General features: G+C 35.6%; 1 protein-coding gene across 2 annotated transcripts in view; it reads left to right on the forward strand.

Moving 5' to 3' along the window:
* LOC112058316 (mitogen-activated protein kinase kinase kinase 15) overlaps positions 1-7835 on the forward strand; it is a 35696-nt gene extending 27861 nt beyond the window's left edge. For both annotated transcript variants that reach the window (XM_024099038.2, XM_024099039.2), the window contains 4 exons: positions 1235-1370; positions 1491-1607; positions 2261-2449; positions 2975-7835. In XM_024099038.2, coding sequence (XP_023954806.2) covers positions 1235-1370; positions 1491-1607; positions 2261-2449; positions 2975-3239 — 707 coding nt within the window. In that variant the 3' untranslated portion in view covers positions 3240-7835. The remainder of the gene's footprint in view (positions 1-1234; positions 1371-1490; positions 1608-2260; positions 2450-2974) is intronic.
* The last annotated feature ends 15207 nt before the right edge of the window (positions 7836-23042 follow it).

A 23042-nucleotide genomic window follows, 5' to 3' on the forward strand; every position in this document is an offset into this window, starting at 1 on the left:
TGATGATGCAGTCTAAGATGGAAGCGGGCTAACTTGTTAGGAGGAGGATGAAAATCCACACCCCTTTCGGTTTCTACACGGCATCGTACCGGAACGCTAAATCGCTTGGCGGTACGTCTTTGCCGGTAGGGTGGTAACTAGCCACGGCCGAAGCCTCCCACCAGCCAGACCTGAACAAATTCTCAATCTGCCCAGCCGGGGATCGAACCCAGGACCTCCGTTTTGTAATGCCGTCAAAAAGTATGTTTGTTCCTCTTTTACGCTGCGGCTACTGAAGCGATTTGGCTAAAATTTGGAATGGAAATAGATTTTACTCTGGATTAACACATAGGCTACTTTTCATCCGGGAAAAATCCATGGTTCCCGCGGGATTTGTGAAAAACTGAATTCCACGTGGACGAAGTCGCGGGCGTCCGCTAGTTTGACATAAAGTAAGAATGTGACAAATCTTACGCTTAGACTATCAGATAGTTATCAGCAGGTCCCGTTTTTATGTAACGAAAATGCAAACGAGTGTTTTTTTAATGCGTTACATTGTTAGGTATATTATCGTCAGAGGTAACATTGATATTTAAAATTCTTCATTACTAAAGGGACTTTGTGTGTGTATGTTTGTTAGTAACACTGTAATTAATGAACCGATTTGGCTGGAAAAAAAATATACCCTGGATTAACACATACCAAACCTACCATTTTTATTCCGGAAAAATAGTTTCCTCGACTTTTGTTAAAAACAAGTTTTCAAGCCTTACGAATTTATAGTCGGTCCGCTAGTGAAATTCGGTAAAACTAATATATCAGCGACAAAAGTCATTATGTCGCCTCGAACATCGACCAGCTCCGTATCGCCTCGCTGTTCACTCGGCGACCAATGGTATAAAAATTACAAATTGCTTAAAGGATATTTTATGTAAAAAATATACTCAATGATTTATATTTTGCATAAAAAAAATCCCCAACCAAGTGTCTAATACGGTGTTGTCGGGTAGCTAGGAGAACAAGCTACTCGTATCAAATGTCCACCAGTTCTCCGACCATACGAAGTCACGTAATCGCGGGGACTGTGCGCGATAAGCTGGTCCCGAGGCGAGCTGTCTATGCTACGTATCTTATTAGCCTTGAAGTATAGTGTTTCATACTAAGAACTACTGAACGGGCTCGAGGCGGTACGGAGCGGGTCCGACTCCGAGACGATATAATGAGTTTTATCCATTACTCACACATTCCCCTTTAGAACTAGGCGCAAACTTGGCTGGCCAAGAAGCTGAGAGGCGCGGCGGTGCAGCCGACGTGTCGCCCTCCGCACTCTCCACTGCGACCTCCACCAGAGACCCCCTGCAGCTGCACCAGCTTAGGCAAGACAACCATAAGTAAGTCGCACGTAATTAGCCATTGTAGCACTCGCGCTGTCTATTGTGTAATTCAGCTTCGCATGAAGTGTGTATAATATGATATACATGTAAGATGTCTGTAATAATATATATTTTCAGGCTTCAACAAGAACTGATCGAAAGCTACCAACAGTATCAAGCCTTGCTCAAAGTAATGTTGGAGGAGCAAAAAATGCAAACGCAAATTTTACGAGAAATTGTGGAAAAGACATCCAAGTATGTGACCTTGAATAACTTGAGATTTTATGAGACTTTTGAGTAAACTTAAAGAACGCCAACATGAAGGTGTATATCAAAGTGTTTTTCAGATAGCATGGGTACGGTGACAGTTCGTTTTACTCTTGAAAGTTTGACGCGATTCACGATAATAGTACGTATTATGAACATCATAAGGCAACTGCCACCGTATCTGATAAACACTATAGTTTATAGCTTTTATTGACTCTTATTCCGAGTTTGACCGATTTATTTTCCTTCTTAGACAGGGTTAGCATTGAACCTGTTAGTCTAAGATTCGTATTAGAAACGACCTTCGCCCATCTGTTTAATGGATGAAAACTGTTTTAAATTAAAATTAGTACGTTAAAAATATATTGCGAGTATGTGGCCTCAAGAACTCCTGACCAAATTATCATTAAAATTGGTTAATAATAGTTCGATAGACAGACTATTTTTTAACTTTACTACTACTAACTTTGATGTAAAACACATCGTCTTAAACAGGTGGGTGAAGGTCGTTTCTAATACATACTACTATGTAGGTTGCGTCGCATTTGAATATATCTGTGTGAAAACAACCTTATTTTACCTTATTCATAAGTTTTTTTTTATTAATATTTAAATATTTACTTTCATTATGTATTTTATAGCACCAGAAGCCATACACCCAGTGTAGACACGACTGACGATGACCGCGAGCAGTTGGAAGCTTTTCGCGAATGGTTGACACCGCGCGGCGTTCCCGTGGAGGCGGCCGTCGCTCTCGTGAACCAGAACTACACCCTGCCTGATCTATTGCAACACGTTCAGAGGGAGGACATCGCGAGACTCAATCTTAAGTAAGTTCCTTTTAGTAGCGGAGCCGGGGTACTAAATTTGCAGTTACTAAAGCGTTATGGGAGTCAAAGTCAAAAGTCAAAATTCATTTATTTCAATTAGGCTTAGTTTACAAGCACTTTTGAAAGGTCAAGATTATGTTAGTCGATTAGATTTGGTAGATTAGATGATAGAAAGAATAAATGGTTATATACTTTTTTCCCTTGGTGGGGAAAAAAACTACACACTTTAAAGATAATTTTTATTACATTAGCTTACTGATCATCAGAAAACATAAGCGATTATTTCATTTAAAATAAGTTAAAATTTATTCGCGCTTGTGGCTCTATAACAGAAATATAAGGGTTTTATTTTGTAACTTTGGAACCCTTCCATTCCATTTACGTTACGCTCAAATTGACAGATTTCGAAATGCACACCTTTAAGCGATCAACTCATCTACCTTATCTTAATCTGACGTGCTGGTTGAGTATTTCTGAAGTTAAGCTAAGATATACGTCTCATATTATTAAAATGTATCCTTTCAGGGGTGGCGTCGAACTGCGTCTATGGCGTGCTATAGCTGATCATCGCGTTCAGAGCAATGCACACCATTTGACACGAACAAGCAGTACGGAGACCGACATGGACACAAACTCCATAGTCGTCGTCGAATGTCAGAAGTGCAAAACCTCCCGGACCCTTTCAAACAATTCCTGTTCCAACAACCCCACTATAGTCATCAGGGATCAGCAAGTCAACGGTGACGGTGTTGGTGAGTATTACACGGAGAACGGGGTCGTCAACCTTTGACTATTGCGCGGGTGGTGCACTCTGCAGTGATCACAGGGTTGGTGACTTCTGCGATTTCGGCTTTAAGTCGGACTGTTAAGGTGGAACTTTGTTAGGTTACAATGGCAATGTGCAGTGGACAAGTGAACTAATAAACCTACACAAGATAATATTTTTTGGGCTGACACTTGTGCACTTAAAATATAAAGCCTTGTCAATTTACAAATACAAAAAAGTTGTTCTGTTTGGTTTATAACCTTTTATTACAAAAACATTAAAAGAGATGGTCCATTTCTGACTAAGTCTATGTGCCTACACCAAGTATATAAACTGTTTAAATTTGGAAATAGTGTATATATCGAACTAAATACGTTGGTAGACATAAAAATGCAATGGGGCGATGACTGGGTTTGAATATATTGATTTTTATGAGACATTCGGGTAAATAAGGTCAATATTTGCTGAATAATATGTAAAAACCAAAGATTGACTGGATGTTTGCAAAATAAATATAATTATAAAATTTCAAAATCTACTAAATACATTTTTAGCTACCTTACATTTAACGTGACATTTTTCAATACTTGAACTATAAACATGAACCCACAAATGACAAAGATATTTGTAATTTTGTTTTTTCAACACCCTTACAAATCTAACGATCAGCGAACCAACGATGTCATTAATTCGTGACATTTTGTATGGGACATTTTTGAGGGGTCGGTGGCAGTGCCCCAAATCTGACCCTTAAATTCCTGAAGCTCCTATATTATATATCCTGTTACTTTTAGGAAATGGTTTTACTATAAGCATACTTCTAATTTATATACAATTTAAAAAACTGTCATCATCCCTATTCCAATTAATGCCTTTCCAGTCACAGACAGTTAGCAATAAAATATTAATTTCAATGAAACAATCCGAAGAAATTCAGAAATGAATTCGTGATTCAATAAACAGAAATAGATAAATATATATTCTTTTCCTTGTATGTATTCATAAAATAAAGATAAAGCCTATGCTTCTAACAATTTTGGACCATTTCCTTTAATAAAATAAATATAAATCGTTTTATAAAGCAAGTAACGAGCTTTGTGTGTAAAAATTAATATTTATCGCACCAATTAAGCAATACGCGGTTGTACAAGTTAGCAATATAATAGTTATACAAAACTTGTGTGATTTTCATATTAATATGTACATTTTATTGATTGACATATTAATTATTATAATCGATAATCGATTAAATCGAAATCCATAAGTAGAGATTGAGATTGAAAACAATGAAATTTAATAAGTACGTGTACTTATTAAATTTCATTGTTTTTTTTGTAAGGTATCCAATATTTGTGGATAAAAGATAGCCTGAAAATACATATTAATTAAAAATATTGGATCCTACAGGATTCAAGACCGCATCTCGATTAATCGATATTTGATCTAATTAAAAATATATCGTACGTTCGAAAAATAATCGCCTTTGCTACGCAATAACCGCTTAAAGCCTGAGTGTATCACCCTTAACTAAATTGTATATTATATTATAAAGTATTTATAAAATACGAAATGTTATTTACACTGATATAGATTTTGTAAATATATTATATACGGAGGCATAATAAGCAATAACGCTTCTTTACAAGGCTAATAACGCACATTGGTGTATGTGGATGGTGCTATGTGATTAGACTAATGTTACGTGCCTTTCAAATTAATACGCTTGTTACAGAAATATGAAATGTTGTATGAAATATTGTTTTCATTATACTGAAATGATATAATTGACAGAGAGTAGTGCGTGCAAATCTTTAATGATTTAGTATTTTTTAATTCCTTACAAGTTGGCCCTTGAGTTAAACCTCACGTGATGGTAAGTGATGATGCAAGCCAAGATGGAAGCGGGATAACTTATTTGGAGTTGGATGAAAATCCATTCCATAAGGGCTTCCATATCTGAAGTTGTTCGACATTGTTGTGAAATCGAAAAATAAATTATTGGAGTTTACTCCATAACGATTTTTATGGAGTAAAATCCAATATAATATAATTTTTCATATATAGCCCCGGTATGAAAAAATATTGGCAGTAAAATTCGATGAACGAATGCCAGCGTTACGTTTTTGTGCGCAACCTATTCTGCGCACCTTTCATCATGCGCAGCCGCCAACAGCGTGCACATGCGTGCGGGCACGCACGTCGCGGCCTGCTGCACCTCGGTTGCGCACCTTTCACTTTTCAGGCGTAATATTGAGACGTACATAGTGTATGCTGCGGGGCAACAGACCTATATAATAAATGGATTTTTTTGCACAACCAAAAAATTCTGGTATGTTTTCATAGTACTTTTTTGGAATCAGAAATTAGTAAAGAAAATAAATGTTGTAGGCTTAATAGTGTTACAATATAATCGTTTTAAGGTTTGCACTCACTTGATATGTTTATACATGGCAACATTGTTAAGAATATACTATACGTATGTCTACGAATAAATATCATATTTAGCTTTTACAATATCTTTATTGAAGAAGTTATTAATTTTTAGTGTTTTGTGCCATACATACATAGTTATATATATCTACATAGTAACATAGATATATTTACGTTTATTTAGTTTAAAATTAAGTACTAAATACCTTATTAATGTTGAACAATAATTTTAGTGTTAATTTAATTAATCTAAATAAATTAAGTGTAAGTTAAAAAGTATATTCTTTATAATTATATTAAGTTTATATAGTGTCAATATTTTGTTCATATAAAAGTTCGGATTGTTCAAAATGCGTTAATTATATTATATTAGTTTTTCAATGTTATCAGAAGCATGTCAATTTTAAGAAAAAAATTAATATAAATCTAAAGAACAAAAAATGTAATTATTTTTTATAGCGACAGTTCTCATAATAATTATACTATGATGATGACATGTAGGCTTATTCACTATGACGTCTGCTAGTTGACATATACAAAATTGAGATTCTATATGTATAAATGTCATCCGGTGCTTACTGGTGGATATCACACAGCAGGTAAATTACATTTTGTCAATTGTTTGAATAGGTTGATAATAAAGACCAAAATAGTGAATAGGCCAGCTGGGGGGCCTATAGTAAGCTCATTATGAACGGAATCGTCGGGCCGTTACAATATAGAGAAGGATGTGCCAGGACCTTTTTTTTCTGATTGTGTAAGTACCGTAGGCTCCTTAAGGGACCTCAGCGGCGTCACCGGGGGGTTTTGCGAGCGCAGAATCATCGCCTGATGGGGCCCGAAGGCAGAAGCAGAGTAGATGGGCGGAACGACTCTCTAAGGGCGTCTCCTCTGAGACTCGGACCTCGGCTTAGAGGGCCGTTCGGGAAGGGTGTTTTGGCCTGAGTGTATCAGTCCCTGGGCGTCCTCTCCAGGACCGCTATCGGGTAAAAGGCTACCTGTTCACTTACGGTGAGTTTCTTCATCGCAAGTAACAGTCAAAGTAACGTCATAAACCAAAAGTGACAGTCTTATTCACTGAAATATAAAGTCTTCTTTACTGCTTACTACTTTTACTGTTACTTTAGCTTTACATGCAGAAACTGGCTGTCAGTGTATAATAATAGTTACCGAGAACATTTGCCTAATTTTAAATGCGAAAATACTTCAATGAAAACACTCTTTAAGGAAATTAGGTTCATGTATAAAAAAACGCCGAAGGACGTAAATATTTAATGGTACTATTATATATATATTATTAACGCCAGAAGGTACTTAAATGATTGAAGCAAATGCCCGGTAAATTGTTTAAGGCCCGACGAGCCAGTTGATAACGAGATTACTATAATAGGCCTCCAGGTCAATTGTTTATCTTTGTCCTATATATCGCACATATCGCGCATCGCGTTTGTGTGTAAACTAAAAGAAAACAAATAAAGCGAATAGTTTATTCTTCATATCATGTACTTTTACTCACTTTCTAATATACTGTTTTTTAGTTTCTAGTATGTATGTATATTTTTTTCTAGTACACGTTCAATATTTTTCTAGTAATGTTATAATATTACAAAGTTTAAATTAACGCCGTCATTTAAATATAAATTGTATATGTATCAATAGTATTGTTGACTTAATTGATTGATCAAAAATCTCTTTTTACTTACAAGTATTTGAAAACAATACAAAATTTATTAAATGTAATTAATATCGCTGCCGTCGTCGCTGCTACTATTAAAAACAAACTGAAGAGATTTGACTGAAGACTTTTTAAAATGAGTTATCGAAGGCTCTTTGTCTTTGTCTTGTCCGCCAACCGAATTAGCCGTTATGTTCTTTAAGATATAAATCGAATAAAACCTTATTTTGATATAGTTTTGATGGTTGTTATAAGATCGTATGTATTAAAATTCTTATTAAAAGTAAGTATCACATGGATTGTTATATTATGATGTTTTATATATATAATATTATATAGGTTTATTAGATTTATATTGTGAATTAATCATACTGTTTAACAATATGGTATTCATATACACATATTTTTAGTTCGTTATGTTAGACATATGAATTTATAATTGTACGCATAGTACGTAGCTAGGCACTACTCTAACAATACTCAATAATTCTGTTGTGAAGTACAAAATACAATGTTATGAATTAAATTGGTCTTTATTATTTATTTCCACCAACTTCACCCCTATTTTTAGGTGGGGAAATCCTCATGGATACCTTCTCAAGCAAGCAAGGCTTATGTCGGACTCCAACTGACTTACGGGCACGTAAGCGACTTCCTGTATGATTTCTGCTGTAGCCGAAAATCATGCTAGTGTGATTATTATAAAATGTAAAAAAGTACGGCTTAAGCTCAGTGGACTGAGCTTTAGGACATAATACATAAAAGCGCAGTGAGGTTTCTCATATGCTTATAATAAAACTGTAACGTTTTATTTTAATAAAAATCATTCATGTTAACAGTTACATTTTCGTAAAATGATTAATGGACTGTATAATATAAAACATGCGAAAACATAAATAGAAGGTTTTGACGGCCTCCGTGGCGCAGTGGTATCCGCGGTGGATTTACAAGACGGAGGTCCTGGGTTCGATCCCCGGCTGGGCCGATTGAGATTTTCTTAATTGGTCCAGGTCTGGCTGGTGGGAGGCTTCGGCCGTGGCTAGTTACCACCCTACCGACAAAGGCGTACCGCCAAGCGATTTAGCGTTCCGGTACGATGTCGTGTAGAAACCGATAGGGGTGTGGATATTCATCCTCCTCCTAACAAGTTAGCCCGCTTCCATCTTAGATTACAGCATCACTTACCATCAGGTGAGATTGTAATCAAGGGCTAACTTGTAAAGAATAAAAAAAAAAGGTGAAATTAGGATTGATAGCTTATTTCGAGTTTCACTAGTCGCGTTCGCTAGTAAGAATATAATATTCTAATATGACAATACTTCACTAATCCAAAACTTCATTATCTACTAAGCGTAGAATGTGTTATGAATACCTACTAAGATTTCATAATATATATTCATATACCTACTACATATAAATTCTTATATATCTACTTAATGTGTAAATAATACCCAGACACTGAAAAATATCCATGCTCATCGCACATATATATTCCAGTTCTGAGACATGAACCCACTACCGTGGATCCAAAAGCAGGGTCACTTTCCACTGCGCCACGGGGAGCTACGGTTAGGTTTTAAAAGTGTCGAGGACCTGTCATGGCTAGATCTTTATGATTTTATAAAAGCTCAAAGTCTCTTGTGACCAATTTTGTCAATATCTAAACTGATATTATAAAGCTGAAGAGTTTTTTTGTTTGATTGAACGCGCTAATCTCAGGAACTACTGGTCCGATTTGAAAAATTCTTTCAGTGTTAAATAGCCCATTTATCGAGGAAGGTTATATGCTATATATTATCCCTATATTCCTACGGGAACGGAAACCACGCGGGTAAACCGCGCGGCGTCAGCTAGTTAATAAAATGAAGCAAGTGCAACATATTCAAACAAGTAAACCGTTTGCTAAATATTGATACCTCGTGTAGGTAGGTGAACATGTAAAACAACACAAGTAAAACAAATGCGCATTCTATTTTAACAATATGTTAACACAGAAAATAACAAGTATAACAAGTAATTTGAATACGTTCTTATTAGACGTGGAGCTTCGGATCCGATATTGTTACAATTTAAGTTCTCTCCCCAGGGCGTGTGAGACGCAAGACATTAATTTACCCAGTGTTTGCGGGCTAGCGTCTATCCTGCGAGTACCTAATTTACATATAACGCGAAACGTATTAATTTATGTTACGTACTTCTAATGGCATTTATATTAGTTTGTTTAGGGTAGGTAAGTCTGCCTGTAAATATTTCTGCATATAGGTAATTTATCTCCCTATGCCTATTTAACAAGTAGGTAAATTATAATTTTCTGAATAAGTTTATACCGTAAATTAAACTATGAAAGGAAAGCTGGTCTTCTTTCCAAATAAATCACTATATCTACAAATAGCAATTATAATTAATTCATCATCGTGTATACCTGCCATCCTGGAACCGAAGTTTAGCATTGAAAGGCCTTCCAATAAGGTAGTTGGCTCATATCAAATTTAATATAAACCATTTATTAATTTCGTGTAGTAGGTACATGGCATATGGGTCCGAAATAATATGTATCGATAACAAATATCAATTAATAAAAGTTATATTTCATAAAAAGCGCGCGCAGAAGCATAGTCTGATGGGGCCCGAAGGCAGAAGCAGAGTAGATGGCCGGAACGACTCTCTAAGTGCGTCTCCTCTGAGACTCGAACTCTCTTCTTTTAGCTGCGAATAGTCTAGCCCAGTATCTTATATACTGTGGTCTTTATTTACTGTGGTCTAACCATTGTCGACTTTGGCGGCCGGATGCTCAATATTTTCCCTTTTTTTTTTCTTGATTTTTCTTGACTAAACTTTATTATAAAAACCGTTGGTTCTCTGAGACGCACAATACTTGAAAGGTCTAGATACACCTTTCAAGTATTGTGCGTCTCAGAGAACCAACGGTTTTTATAATAAAGTTTAGTCAAGAAAAAAAAAAAAGTACCTACTTAGTGAACTAAAGGGATGATTAGCATATTGCTACATTATTTTTAATTTGGTGGGAGATTGACACGTCGACGATTTGCTGGAATACCTACTTTCGAATCCGGGATACCTACCAAGGCATTTATTACTCAAGGCGTAAATAAGCTGCGTCTTGGTCTATATACGCGCGGTTAAACGCTACAAAAGTTACTTAATTATGACATTATTCAAACTCGTAAAATATAAAGTGTAGCAAAGATAGACATAAACTTGCAGCTAATTAAAATTGCTGATAGGGTAATTAATAGAACACTAAAGAAAAAGCTTTTTATTAGACTCTACTTTTAAAAAAACGAAAGTTTAGCTTAAACAGTGGGGTGGATGTCTACTCAATTACTGAACCGTCTTAATTATATTAGATATGCTCGAGACTTCGGATTTGAATTTCAATCGAGATGCCCAACCCGTGTCAGACGAAAGAATTGTTAATTTTATTAGATCCGCCCGAAGGCTTTTTGATGTAAATCGAACTGATCTCATTATACAGAATTTTGTAGGCAATCTAAAATTAGATACCCACCTACTTGGTTTTAATTTTCTTTGAGTACCTTCAAATCGTCGACTAGATTGTTTAGGTATTTCTTCGTTCAGAAGTTTGTATAACTTTGAAAAGTGTTCATAATAGAGAATAGAAAATTTCTGTGAAGTTTAATGACTACAATAATGCGGGATATTTCTAAGAGCTCTGAACGATGTAAATTGTTTGGATAAATTGTTATTTATTTTATGTTTACAGTTTATTTTTTAATATTTTATACATTTTCGACATCAATATTAGGTTCATGGGACTTCGGTAGAAGACGGTGGTCGTTAATTCAAGACCTCATAAGAAGGCTTTAGCCTTAAAGTCACTCGAGTGAATGAGTGAGTTATGCTAGCAGTATACCTAAGGAGCATGAGCAAATCAGAAAATAGGGAATGGTCCGCAGAAGAACCAAACCAGCTGCAAAGCTTTTCCTTTTCACATACGTATAAAAATTGTTTTGTAGCACAAAATAGATTATATTAGAATACGAATTATATTTCTTCATTTCAGTTTGTACATCTATAAAGGAAATTCATGTGTAGGTATGTGGTATACGTTTAGCTGCTGGCAGTGAACCAAAACGTTGGATTTTGCATAATAAGTACTTACGCCAGACCCGAGATCGGTAAAGCGGAACCTAGGCGTCTCAGCCACGCTAAGCAATTTACACAACTACGAGTGATGTTCAAACGCTCCCAAGTCCCACCTCAAGCCTTCCCTTAGATTATCTTATAATAAGCTTCGTAGCAACATGAGCAGCAGTTTTCATATCCTGAACGTTTTGCGGGCGGACGTAAATGTTCATTGTATTACGTGATAAAGATCGGAACGAAAAATAAGCGTCTGAACTTATTCATTTCAGATTACCTTTCGAGGCTGGTTTTTAGTCAAATGTAAAGATTCTTTTGTAGTTTTGTTGTTTGATATTTGATAATTAACGAAATAATGCGATAGATTCATAGTCCAAACATGGAAGACGAACCCATGATGGTGGGTTTCATGCAAGAACTTTATAATAGCATCCCTTAATTAGGAAGTTGCTGGTTGCATTCCCGGTGCCTTTACAGCACATTATGCTCTATAGTGAGATAATTAAGACTTATCAGTCAAATATCGTCATAAGACTGCCAACTCACGTTAGCCGTCATAAGACGATGACTTATCTACACGAAATCTGAGTTTATGATGATGATGAGCATTGATGTCATTATGTGACTCAGGGGCGTAGCTCCCGCCGTATCAGCAGTATCAATGATACGGGGCCCCCGGACTACAGGGGCCCCTCACGTGTGAAAGCAAAAATTAGTAAATTGTAGGTCGTCCACAATCTCATTTTTCCCTGTTTAAGCGTGCGTCCAAAAGTTGGAAATATCCTACATAAGTCAAGTCACTGTCATATAATAAATAAATATGACATACACTGTCATATTTATTTTAAGTGAGAATTTTTGTTTATTTTGTGAGAAATCTTTGCCCTTCATTTGGGCCCCCCAATTTATTGTGATACAGGGCACGCTACGCTACTTATGTAACTGTAACTTCCTAGCAACATTGGAACCTTAACAGTCAGAAAAGTACGTACATTCGAACATACATTGCATTGTTTATAGTACAATATTGTAGGAACGTATTTCGAAAGTCTTCACCCAAGAGATGCGCGAATCAAATCGATTGATCGCTACCGCAGACGTTTTCGCCACGTGCTGAAAGGTCTCAGATAATATAATATAAAAGCTTTCAAGAGAATACCCGCTCCGGCGTGTCTCAAGTATCAATTCAGCTTGTAAGATGACTATGACTACCGCTCGGATGCTGCGGACCTTGATGGCTGTATTGGAAAATTGCTGCACCACTCTCGCAGAGTTCGGGGGAATCTCGCGGGAGTTGATTTTTATTAAAACTAAAATAAACGATACTGCGCCATGATCGTAAATATTGCTATAGTAGACATTTTATCGGTTCTTTCTATTTTCTACAAGCTATGTTATTAGGTATCTGGTAAGTTTTATTATCTATTTAAAACTTATGTGGCCTGAGAATTTTTTTATTAAAAACTAGCAGACCCGGTCAAGCTTCGCTTTGACTTATGTGCAATTATTCCCTACCCTACCCTTACCCTACCCATACTTTACTCCTACCCTACTCCTACCCTACCCCTACCCTACCCCCATCCTACCCTCACCCTATATACTCTGGTTAAAATCAGAAGTGGGATAATATTCGGTCGACTAACTAACGGACTCCCGCAAATTTATTTTATTTATTTTTTTATACTTTATTGCACAAAATAAAAACAATAACAAAGAAAACATAGAAAACAAGTATGTGCAAGGGTGGTCTTATTGCTTACAAGAGTTTCAAGAGATTTGTGTCAGTCTGTTATATTTTTTTATAACGTGACTTTAGCTTCGTTCACTGCTTAGCTACCATATTTTATTTTGAAAAGTAGCCACATTTAGCGCATATTGAGAAAAAAAAATTCAATTACCCAACATCAAAATGACATACGATACGAACTATTGAGTACGCAGAAGTTGCAATCCAAAACAGATTTACAGCACGCATGACTGATGGTTGCAAAACTAACGACGGAATGATACCACCCACCCTTTGACGTAATTTTTTAACGCAAGGGTGCACTAGAGGTCCATTAATCTCCCGACCCGGGACGTAGCTACACAATTAGGTGAAAAAATTGAATATTAAGCTGAAGCCATTAGAGCGTAAGGGCAAGACAAATGATTCAACTCTAACATTTCCGGGCCCCTTGTTCGTATGATATTGAAATATATGAGTCGCGCCAGGAGACATTAGTCTTGTCCCCGTATATGCATGAACACTGGTACTCGTATGCTTCATTCATATAAGCTTTCAAATTATAGTGGAAAAAAATTGGTTTTTAATAGGTGTTGAATTTTGTGACCTGTTTTCTGTTTATTAATATTTGCAGAGTAATCAATAATGTGAATTAATGTGGGATTGTAAATCCATAACTACAAGTAAGTACGACCTACCTACTCGTTTATTTAACGTTTACCTTTCGTTTTATTTTACTTAATTTAATTTTTTTGGATTTCATCTGGACTGATTTCCTCCTTGGTCCAAAGATATCCTAATTAGGATTATGAGGTCCTGGATTCTGAATCTTTGGGCCTCTGGATTGAAGCCATGCTTTTTTCTTTTATCAAATTCTAGGTGACAGGTACTTAATAAAAAGTTGATAGTAAGTGCCAAGTTGTGAGAGCACATTAAGCTGTTGGTCCTAGTCATTATCATTAACATCTAATAATAACCGTAAATCGTAATAAACTCGAAAATTATCACCCGTCACCCGCCAAAACGTATTAGAACACTGTGGTAAGTTTAAACAGCAAATCTCCTTTTCTTTAAGAGAGAGAGGCTTAGCACTGTTGACCGATGACAATGAAAAAAAAAATAATAAAAATATAAAACCGACTTCAAAATTACAAAAATGTTTCTATTAAACTAAAAAGTGAAAAATAATATCGTACTATGTGCTACCTTCTGATCAGTTTGAATGCGGTACCAAGTTAGTGTTGTGTTAATTAAAGCCAAGAAAGAAATGTCTGAAAATCTTATGTTTTAAACGTCTTGAATTAAATACGCCACTAACTTGGTAACGCCTCCTCCCTCCTCCTTTTTTTGAAGTCGGTTAAAAATACTTGAAACTTGACTCAAAGACACACGAAACGGGTAATTAATTGTTGTCTCTATTTATGCAAAGATTTCGCACGTCAGGTGGTTGCACCTAAATTTGCTTACGCGGATTGCGATCTTCTTTAATTTATCCTTAATGGGTTTGGAACGAGCAGCGAGTGTTCGCACTGATTGCCAGACTCCCTCGGGGCGTACATCTTCGCGATACACAATACTTTAATACCTATCTGCTTATTTCTGAACAGTTTCGCTATCAAATGTTCAGATTAACAAAGGTTTTAGTTTCCATTCAAGACTGTTTACAGTAGGTAAGCACTGTAAATGTAAGGTCATGTATATTTTAACCTAGGATGAAGTTGTTTTTAATTTTATTGAGAAAGACTTAAAGCTAACTTATCCTAATAGCTATACAAATCATGCCCTCGTCTCGATTGGTCGCAAGAGTACTGGATGCAATTCCGCGCTGGACAGTCAGGCTGACCCTTTGCGCAAAAATAAGCCTGGCCTTTTGTTTATCAGTCAGAAATAATTCGGAGATTTTTTGGCACTGCGTCTTCATAAGTCAATGTTATACCTATTCATACCTATTGTGATTGTATATTTTGCTATTGATTTACAATAGAATAGAATAAGATTTGCTCAATTTTTTTTTCGCTTTTCTTTTTCTATCGGAGATCAGTCTCTGGACCATAATCCTATAAAATAACTGCTTAGCTTAGAATGTCGTTTGGGGTCCTTACAGTCCCTATAATAGATATGTACAGGAATGAGTATCTTATTATATAAATGCGATAGGTCATTCACCACGGAATCTCGAAAGCCGCTTGACGTAATATGAAATTTGGCAGGGAGGTAGATTATAGATAATAGGTATCCGCTAAGAACGGATATTGCGATAGGGCTGGATTAAGGAGGTCAAAGGGCAGACGAAGTCTCGGGTTTCCGCTAGTATATTATATTGGCCAGTCATGCCATTTTCAGTCGGAACTTGCAGTTCCTGACGTCTAACAATCTGTTTTTATTGCGCTCAAGCCTCTGTTTTTAGGCATCTAGTGACCTGTCTATTTCCTCCGTAACGAGTGCAATGTAGGTATGTAAGTGTTTCTGAAGTCTTGTCGAACCATGGTGCATTGGATATTTAGGACTAAAAATGCTCAAATATAGGTGTTAAAATGATATCTGGGAAGGTTAGATAGATATGTACACGAGCAGCACGTTGCCAACGGCAACTGGCAACTACTATCGACGACAGCAGTCGGCTGCCGTTGACTGCCGTCGACTGCAGTCAGCGACTGCCGCCGAGACTTCGCCGACAGCAGTCGAATGCAGTCGTCGGAAGCAGTTGCTGTTCGTGTAAATGAACCCTTAGGCTATTAAATTATGTCGTTACCACCCTGTATCCAATTAGAGTGATGAGTATCCTCTATTTTCTGTTAAAATACAACCTAACTTTCTATAAAACATAGGTATCAAGTAGTATGCACTGTATAGTCAAAGTAGGTACTTGTAGTCTTAAATGAGCTTCGACGCCGACAAAGGATTCGCCTAGACATCACTCCGCGGGGAGTTTGGAACAAAGTAAAATGCAAATTCTCATGTATTTCCAATTAGTACCGCCTCCCTCCACTCCCTTACATATCTTAAGATTGCTACAAAGCTGTCATATTGCGATATTGCATTTTACAGACTCCATAGCTATTGAATTTCTTGCAAATAATAATATTAAATTGCATTTCGAGTAGAGATTACTAAGGTCGATGCTATTGATAACTTATGAAGCGCTTGGACTAGGCAGAGTAGATAGATTCCTTTTTTATGGTCTCTAATACTAAGTACGTATTTAAAAATATGTTAGCTATTTATAAAAATATGTTGGTTCATGTAGGTTAGTTGTTATTTACAACATATGAAGTTTGAAACGGTGTTTGATCGTCAGTATGTAATCGTAAAGCTTCAGTAATTTTTTTTGCAGTTATAATAGAAGAACTCGTTTTCGAGTCCGAACTCAATCTAATCTCGAAAACATGAGTTTCTCTTATTATTGGCATATTAATATTATATTGAGCTATCAAGGTCTCTCTTGCAATATTTTGTTTTAACTTATATTGCACAAAAGAAAAACAATAACTTAAAATATGTGCAAAGGCGATTTGTCTTATAATAATTACTAGCTGACGCCGCGCGGTTTCAATCGCGTGGTTCCCGTTCGCGTAGGAATACGGGGATAATATATAGCCTTCCTCAATAAAAGGTCTATCTAACACTGAAAGAATATTTCAAATCGGACCAGTAGTTCCTGAGATTAGCGCGTCTAATCAAACAAACAAACAAACTTTTCAGCTTTATAATATTAGTATAGATTTTTCGACTTTCGACATTTTCGACAACTCAAAAACTTTATTTATAACACTTATTGATGATGCTTATGAAGCGTTAGTAGGTACATATATTTATTATTTCACGTTGCTGAAAATTCCATACCATAAAACTAAATAGGTAGCCGAAAGTTTCAAGCATTAGGTAGGTGTGTTCAAGCATTAGGTAGGTGTGTTCCGATAAGAAAATATTTGTAAAACTTTAATTTAACTTCTAAGAATAGTTAGCCAAATTTCTTTCTTCTCAAACAAACATCTGTAAATCTATTTCCAATATCTTCCTATGTTCCACCTGTTGAGTACCTATGTTTATGAGTTCAGTATACATATAACGAGAATGCCTATATCCCTCCCTAGTCCCGGGCAGACGTCTAACGTTTATAAATAATACATTTTGATCCTCTCGACGACTTGCAAGACGCTGAATCCCGACACCTGGGCGGTTTGAAAATTCTAATATCACTTCTAAAGCTTCTGTGAATGCACTTCGTTTTAAATGATGAAAATGTTTTGAATTTTCCTTTTTAGAAACATTGCTGTTTTCTGCAACATCCATTTCCTTTAACGCCTCTGTGCAAATATTTGCTATGTATGCAGCAATTTCTTTTCGGTTTTCCTTTTAATTTAAATACGAACAATACGAACAATACGAACTTTAACTTTAATCACGACATAGGTGTCGTGATTAAAGTTAAAGTTCGTATTGCAAAATAGACCTTACATGCGTCCTTTTTAGTTAGTTCAAAGTCTAGAAAGACTTAGTGTACTTCGTTAATGAAACATTTATTTGACTAATATTGGCGAAAGAAGTGTTACATACCTAATAAGTTCTATATTGCAAATATTATTGTACACATGTATTTTGCGATATTATTCAAAGTTTTCCTTTAAGTTATAAAATATCATCACATAAAAAACAATTCCAAAATATAAATACATTGCAACATGATAAGTTGATTATTCATACCTACTTTACTGTACAATATACATGTATGACGTATCAGTATGAAGAAAAGATTGATCTAAAAGACATGTTTTAATGAAGTGTTTTATGCGACTAACATATGTTTGCGCAATATAGTGTTGTATAGCTTTCCTTAACTGCCTCGTTGGTCCAGTGGTTAGCCAATGTAATTTCAGATCATGAGGTCCCGGATTCGAATCCCGGGTCGGGCTATGAGATATTAAATTTTTCTTTCTTGTAAGCAATTTTCAGTTAAAATTCTCAGCCTGGAGTTGGGAAGTTGGTGGTGTTAATCAATCGAGCATCTGAGGTTTTGCTTGAATATAATAAAGTGTTACTACGAGTACAAAGTAAACATTAAGAATTCACTGTAATAAAAAAAAAAAAAAATAAAACTCAAATAATTCTTGTATATCTAACAAACATCATCGTTTCAAATAATGCCAAAAATAACATTAAACCCTCAATGTTCATTATTCATAGATGTATGACGTACCTAATGAAATAGCAGTTTATAGAAACTAATCTCCAAGATTAGTTCTAAAAGACATTTATTAAGTCTCGGCTTTGCGTCTAGTCAAATATTGTCGCGACAGCTCAGTCGACTTATCAAGTAGTGGTCGGCAACAGGTAGGGGCTTAGTATTTCAGCCAGACGATAGCTGGATACGTGGTTTAATATAAAATACTTTATCGTTTTATCTGATACTTTGATATGATTGTCGGTGATGCTATTTTGGATTACTTTCTGGACTTATACTAAAGCCATAGTCGATGTGCACTGTTTACCAACAAATAACTATAAATAAAGGTCATTTCATAACTTGTTTGCTTTAAATTAATGTATTGTTTTTTCATAAAATGTTATTCAAAATATATTTACTAAATGTAATTTTTCTAAGCTTATTATAAACAAATTTATTCTCATTAATTTAAAAACACGTTATTTTTATGTAATTATTATTATTAGATGAAATTATGAGTGATATCCTCATTTTTAATTTGATTGTTAGTAAACAGTGCACAACGCACATCGTGTTTCGTTAAAGTATAAAATCAGAGGTAATATGTTATTTTAGCGTGGAAACATAGCATATTTTATATCATACGCGACATCTACAAATAGAGCATTTTCCATTTTAAATGAAAACACCAAAATTGACAGACTGTAACAAATCTACAATTCAATTAAGGTAAGATTCATACTCGCATGTGCAAAACATTATACATACCTTGCCAAATAAAAGTTGAATTAAGTACATACACCGGCGAGCAATAAATTCTTGCTAAAAGCTACTCAATGAACTGTTCATAAATTGTACAATTGTTGTGTACAAAGGAGAAATATTTCAGACAAATATTTAACCAACAATAGAATGTGAACTAGGTGTATTATCGAGATAAAAGTTTTTACATTAAGAAATATCCCGACTATTTTCTAAGAGTCGAATGCACGCGAAGGACGAACTGAGAAGCAATAAAAATACCATCCGAGGGTCAATCAGGTTAAGTGTTTTGTCCGGCGCGTATTTTGCCTCCAAATAATATATATCCAAGATTTATCCTCCGAGTAAGTGGCGAAATAGCTGGAATAATAGCCCCGCGTACTTGGGAGTTCGGAAGGTAGGTTTGCTTTGGGACAGACGTATATTATGGCATTTCATGACTCTGCTGCATTCCGCTCTAGAATTTACGTTGTGTTGTAATGTTTTTGTTAGCTCGCTGTTTGGATTTAGATGCTAGGATTAATTTTAGCTATTAAAGGTGCTACTGAAGGCAAAAAATAATCATCTTACATATTTGAGGAATATAAATTACAGGCCTTTGAATCCAAGGTGGTGCAAACGCCTTGATTAGCGTGTTTTTAATGTAATTGCAGTAGAATTAAATAGCAAAATTCGAGGTCTCGCAAATCAGTAACAATGAATCTGTGTACAAAGGCCATTAAAATTTTCCGAGAAGGCACTTTCCAATTTAATTTCTCGTTATTACGGCGGGGCGGTCCCGGGACGTTTTCTGTGAAAAAAATTGGCATTTTCATAAATAAGAAAGCGCTGAGTCGACGGACAGACGTCCTTGTGCTAATTAAAAAGAGTCAATGTACTTACTTGTTGAAATTTTGAGACTTACCGTATTCTTTATTTAGCAATAAGATGCAAATGTTACACTGAGTGGTGAACATGCATAATGTTATGGTTTATTTAATAAAATCCTTCTTATACTTACTTAATTCAGAACATCATCTCACTGTCTAGGTCCTATAGTAGATTGTATAAAGCGAAGATTCTTTAAAATCAACCTTCAAATCTTATCAGCTTCTGATAAGTTTTGCCAAGTTTTGCTAAAAACTAGCGGCGTTCTGGCATGGATTGCAATGCAATGCTATCAAAAGATTTTTTTGTTGCCAGTGACATAATCCAAACCATTCCATCGAAATTTCGTCACAATATGAACAAATTACTCATGACTGGTTAGAAGATAAATATAAAAAGTTATAACATATATAGATGAAAGTCCATAAGCACGTCTAAAGTACCAAATATTGATAGCTTTCCGAAAATATTTCAGTCAGGGCACACAATTTAAACAATACCGAGCGGAAACTGCGGGTAGATGGTAAAATTTTCCCAAAATGTTCTTGCAACGTCGAGCCAGGAAGTCGCAACATTACTTATTTTACTGTTAACCACACCGACACAATCTCGTGTGATCGTCGCACGAACAAATTGCAAGTTCAGCCGACTAGGCGGGCGCAGCCGCACAGATTGAGACAATAAATTGCGTAGTAATAGCATCATGTGGGCGCCAGCCCCGCTAGACTAGGAGCTGGTGGATGCTTTTGAACAGGTATTTAATAAAATAGTAATAAGCTGTAACGTATACCAAAGTATTATTTTTTATGTCAGTCTTAAATAGACTACGGTTCTTATAAATTATGTATTCCGTGTCAGTTTAAATCTAAGCCCTAACTTTGCGTCATGTTTTAGATTTAATATAAAATAATAGTGTTTCAAATATAGTATTTTTTCATTGAAAAATGAAGATTTAGGTATACAAACTTAAAATTATATTAATTACCAATTTTGCTGTTTGTATTTTGCTTACAGAAAATTAAAATTCTTTAAATTTAAGGTATTTTCGATTGAATATTCGGTATCCCTTCAAGCCACTAGCTCTTGTGCTACAACACAATCGCACCCCGCCATATTACGACGAAATTAAGACAGCTTGCAGCTACCAATATGCAAATCCGCCGTTCCAAACAGTGCGAGCCTAAACAAATATTGTTTCTAATAACAGAGACACTTTGTCTTTCATAAGTGACGTTTGCAACAAATACAGACGGAGCGTATGTAAATTATTGTTTTTAACCGACTTCAAAAAGGAGGAGGTTCTCAATTCGGTCGGTATTTTTTTTTTTTTTTTTTTTTTTTTATGTATGTACACCGATTACTCTAAGACGCCTGGACCGATTTGAAAAATTCTTTTTTTGTTTGAAACGGTATAGTCCCCATTTGGTCCCATTGCCATCATGTCAAGATCTGATGATGGGATCCTGGAGAAATTGAGGGGAACTTTCGAAAATTATATGGGTGTCTAGTGTGTTCGTATACTTTTCCATTTAGTACTTTTAAGCACTATAATTTCATGAAGGTTTAAAATCGATCTGATGATGGAGTCATAAAATAGACGAGGGAACTCCTCGGCGATTTACAGCAGTTACCTTGTGTTTGGGCTTGATTAATTTGTATTAATGAGAACTTTCCACATAGATAGGTTGTGACTGTCATTTAGGGGTTTGGTGATGAAGACCAAGGACAATTAAGGGAACTCCTTAACAATTTACAGCAACTACCTTGTGTTTGGCCTTGATTAATTCGTATTGCTGAGAACTTTCTACCTAGATGAGTTGTGTCTGTTATTAGGGGTCTGATAATGAAGACCAAGGTCAATTAAGGGAACCCCTTAACGGTTTACGGTAGCTACCTTGTGCTTGGGCTTGATTAATTTGTATTGCTGAGAATTTTGTACCTAGATGGGTTGTGACTGTCATTAGGGGCCTGATGTATTCATTTGAGAGGAAATTTTACACTAAAAATGGAAAAATAATAAAAATTTTAATAAAAAAAATACAACCGACTTCAAAACCTAAAAACGTTCCCACTAAACTAAAAAGTGAAAAATAACATCATAATATGTTCTACCTGCTGATCAGTATGAAGGCGGTGCTTAGCCGGTGTTGTCTTAATTTAAGCCATTTCTGACAGGACGACATGAAACAACACTGTCTGCAAAATCTAAATCTATAAGATATTCTCACATGGCTTGAATTAATACATCACCGGCTTAGCACCGCCTTCATACTGATCAGCAGGTAGAACATATTATGATGTTATTTTTCACTTTTTAGTTTAGTGGGAACGTTTTTAGGTTTTGAAGTCGGTTGTATTTTTTTTATTAAAATTTTGAATATGTTCATACATTGCTTCACTTAGGCACCTTTGTGATGGCAACATGTTACTTTACGAAATTCATATTAGTTTATTGTATACCTATACCAACCAAGAACAAGACCTATTGTACTCGTATTTTCGCAAATACACCGATTTTATGAAAAGGTCTATTTACCTCCTTTGTTTTAAACTTTTTCAGTAGTTATATATTTTATGTCAATTTCCTTCTCTTCTTAGGAATTAGGTGCTTCCGCCTTGGATAGTTTTGCTACATAGCTGCAGAATTACTGTGTTTTGATTTAAAAGTATGTGATTATTTCCTACAGCTTTCTTTTACTTAAAATTTTCTCAGCTCAGTTTCGTGAGAAAATCGTTAAAATAAAAGGAAAATCCTAAAAAAAACGACATCAAATCAATAATCAAACCAATCAAAATAAGCCATCTCAACGTTTAACAAACATTGTGGCAGCCATTAACGATCAAGTGATCTCACAAGCCGATAAAACTGATCGTGTGGTGGTCGCGTTGTGCGACATCAAATGATCATCAAGCGATGTGATGTGTGACATCAAGCCGATCGCGACCAACACACGATCAGTTTTATCAGACGTCAAGCCCTTAGCGCTGCAGGTATGTGATATTATTTTGATCGTCAGTGGCTAACATTAGATAATGATTGTAAAACTTACAGTACTTATAACTACGCACATAAGCCAC

This window comes from Bicyclus anynana, chromosome 9 (genome assembly GCF_947172395.1).
Source record: "Bicyclus anynana chromosome 9, ilBicAnyn1.1, whole genome shotgun sequence".
Lineage (NCBI taxonomy): Eukaryota > Metazoa > Arthropoda > Insecta > Lepidoptera > Nymphalidae > Bicyclus > Bicyclus anynana.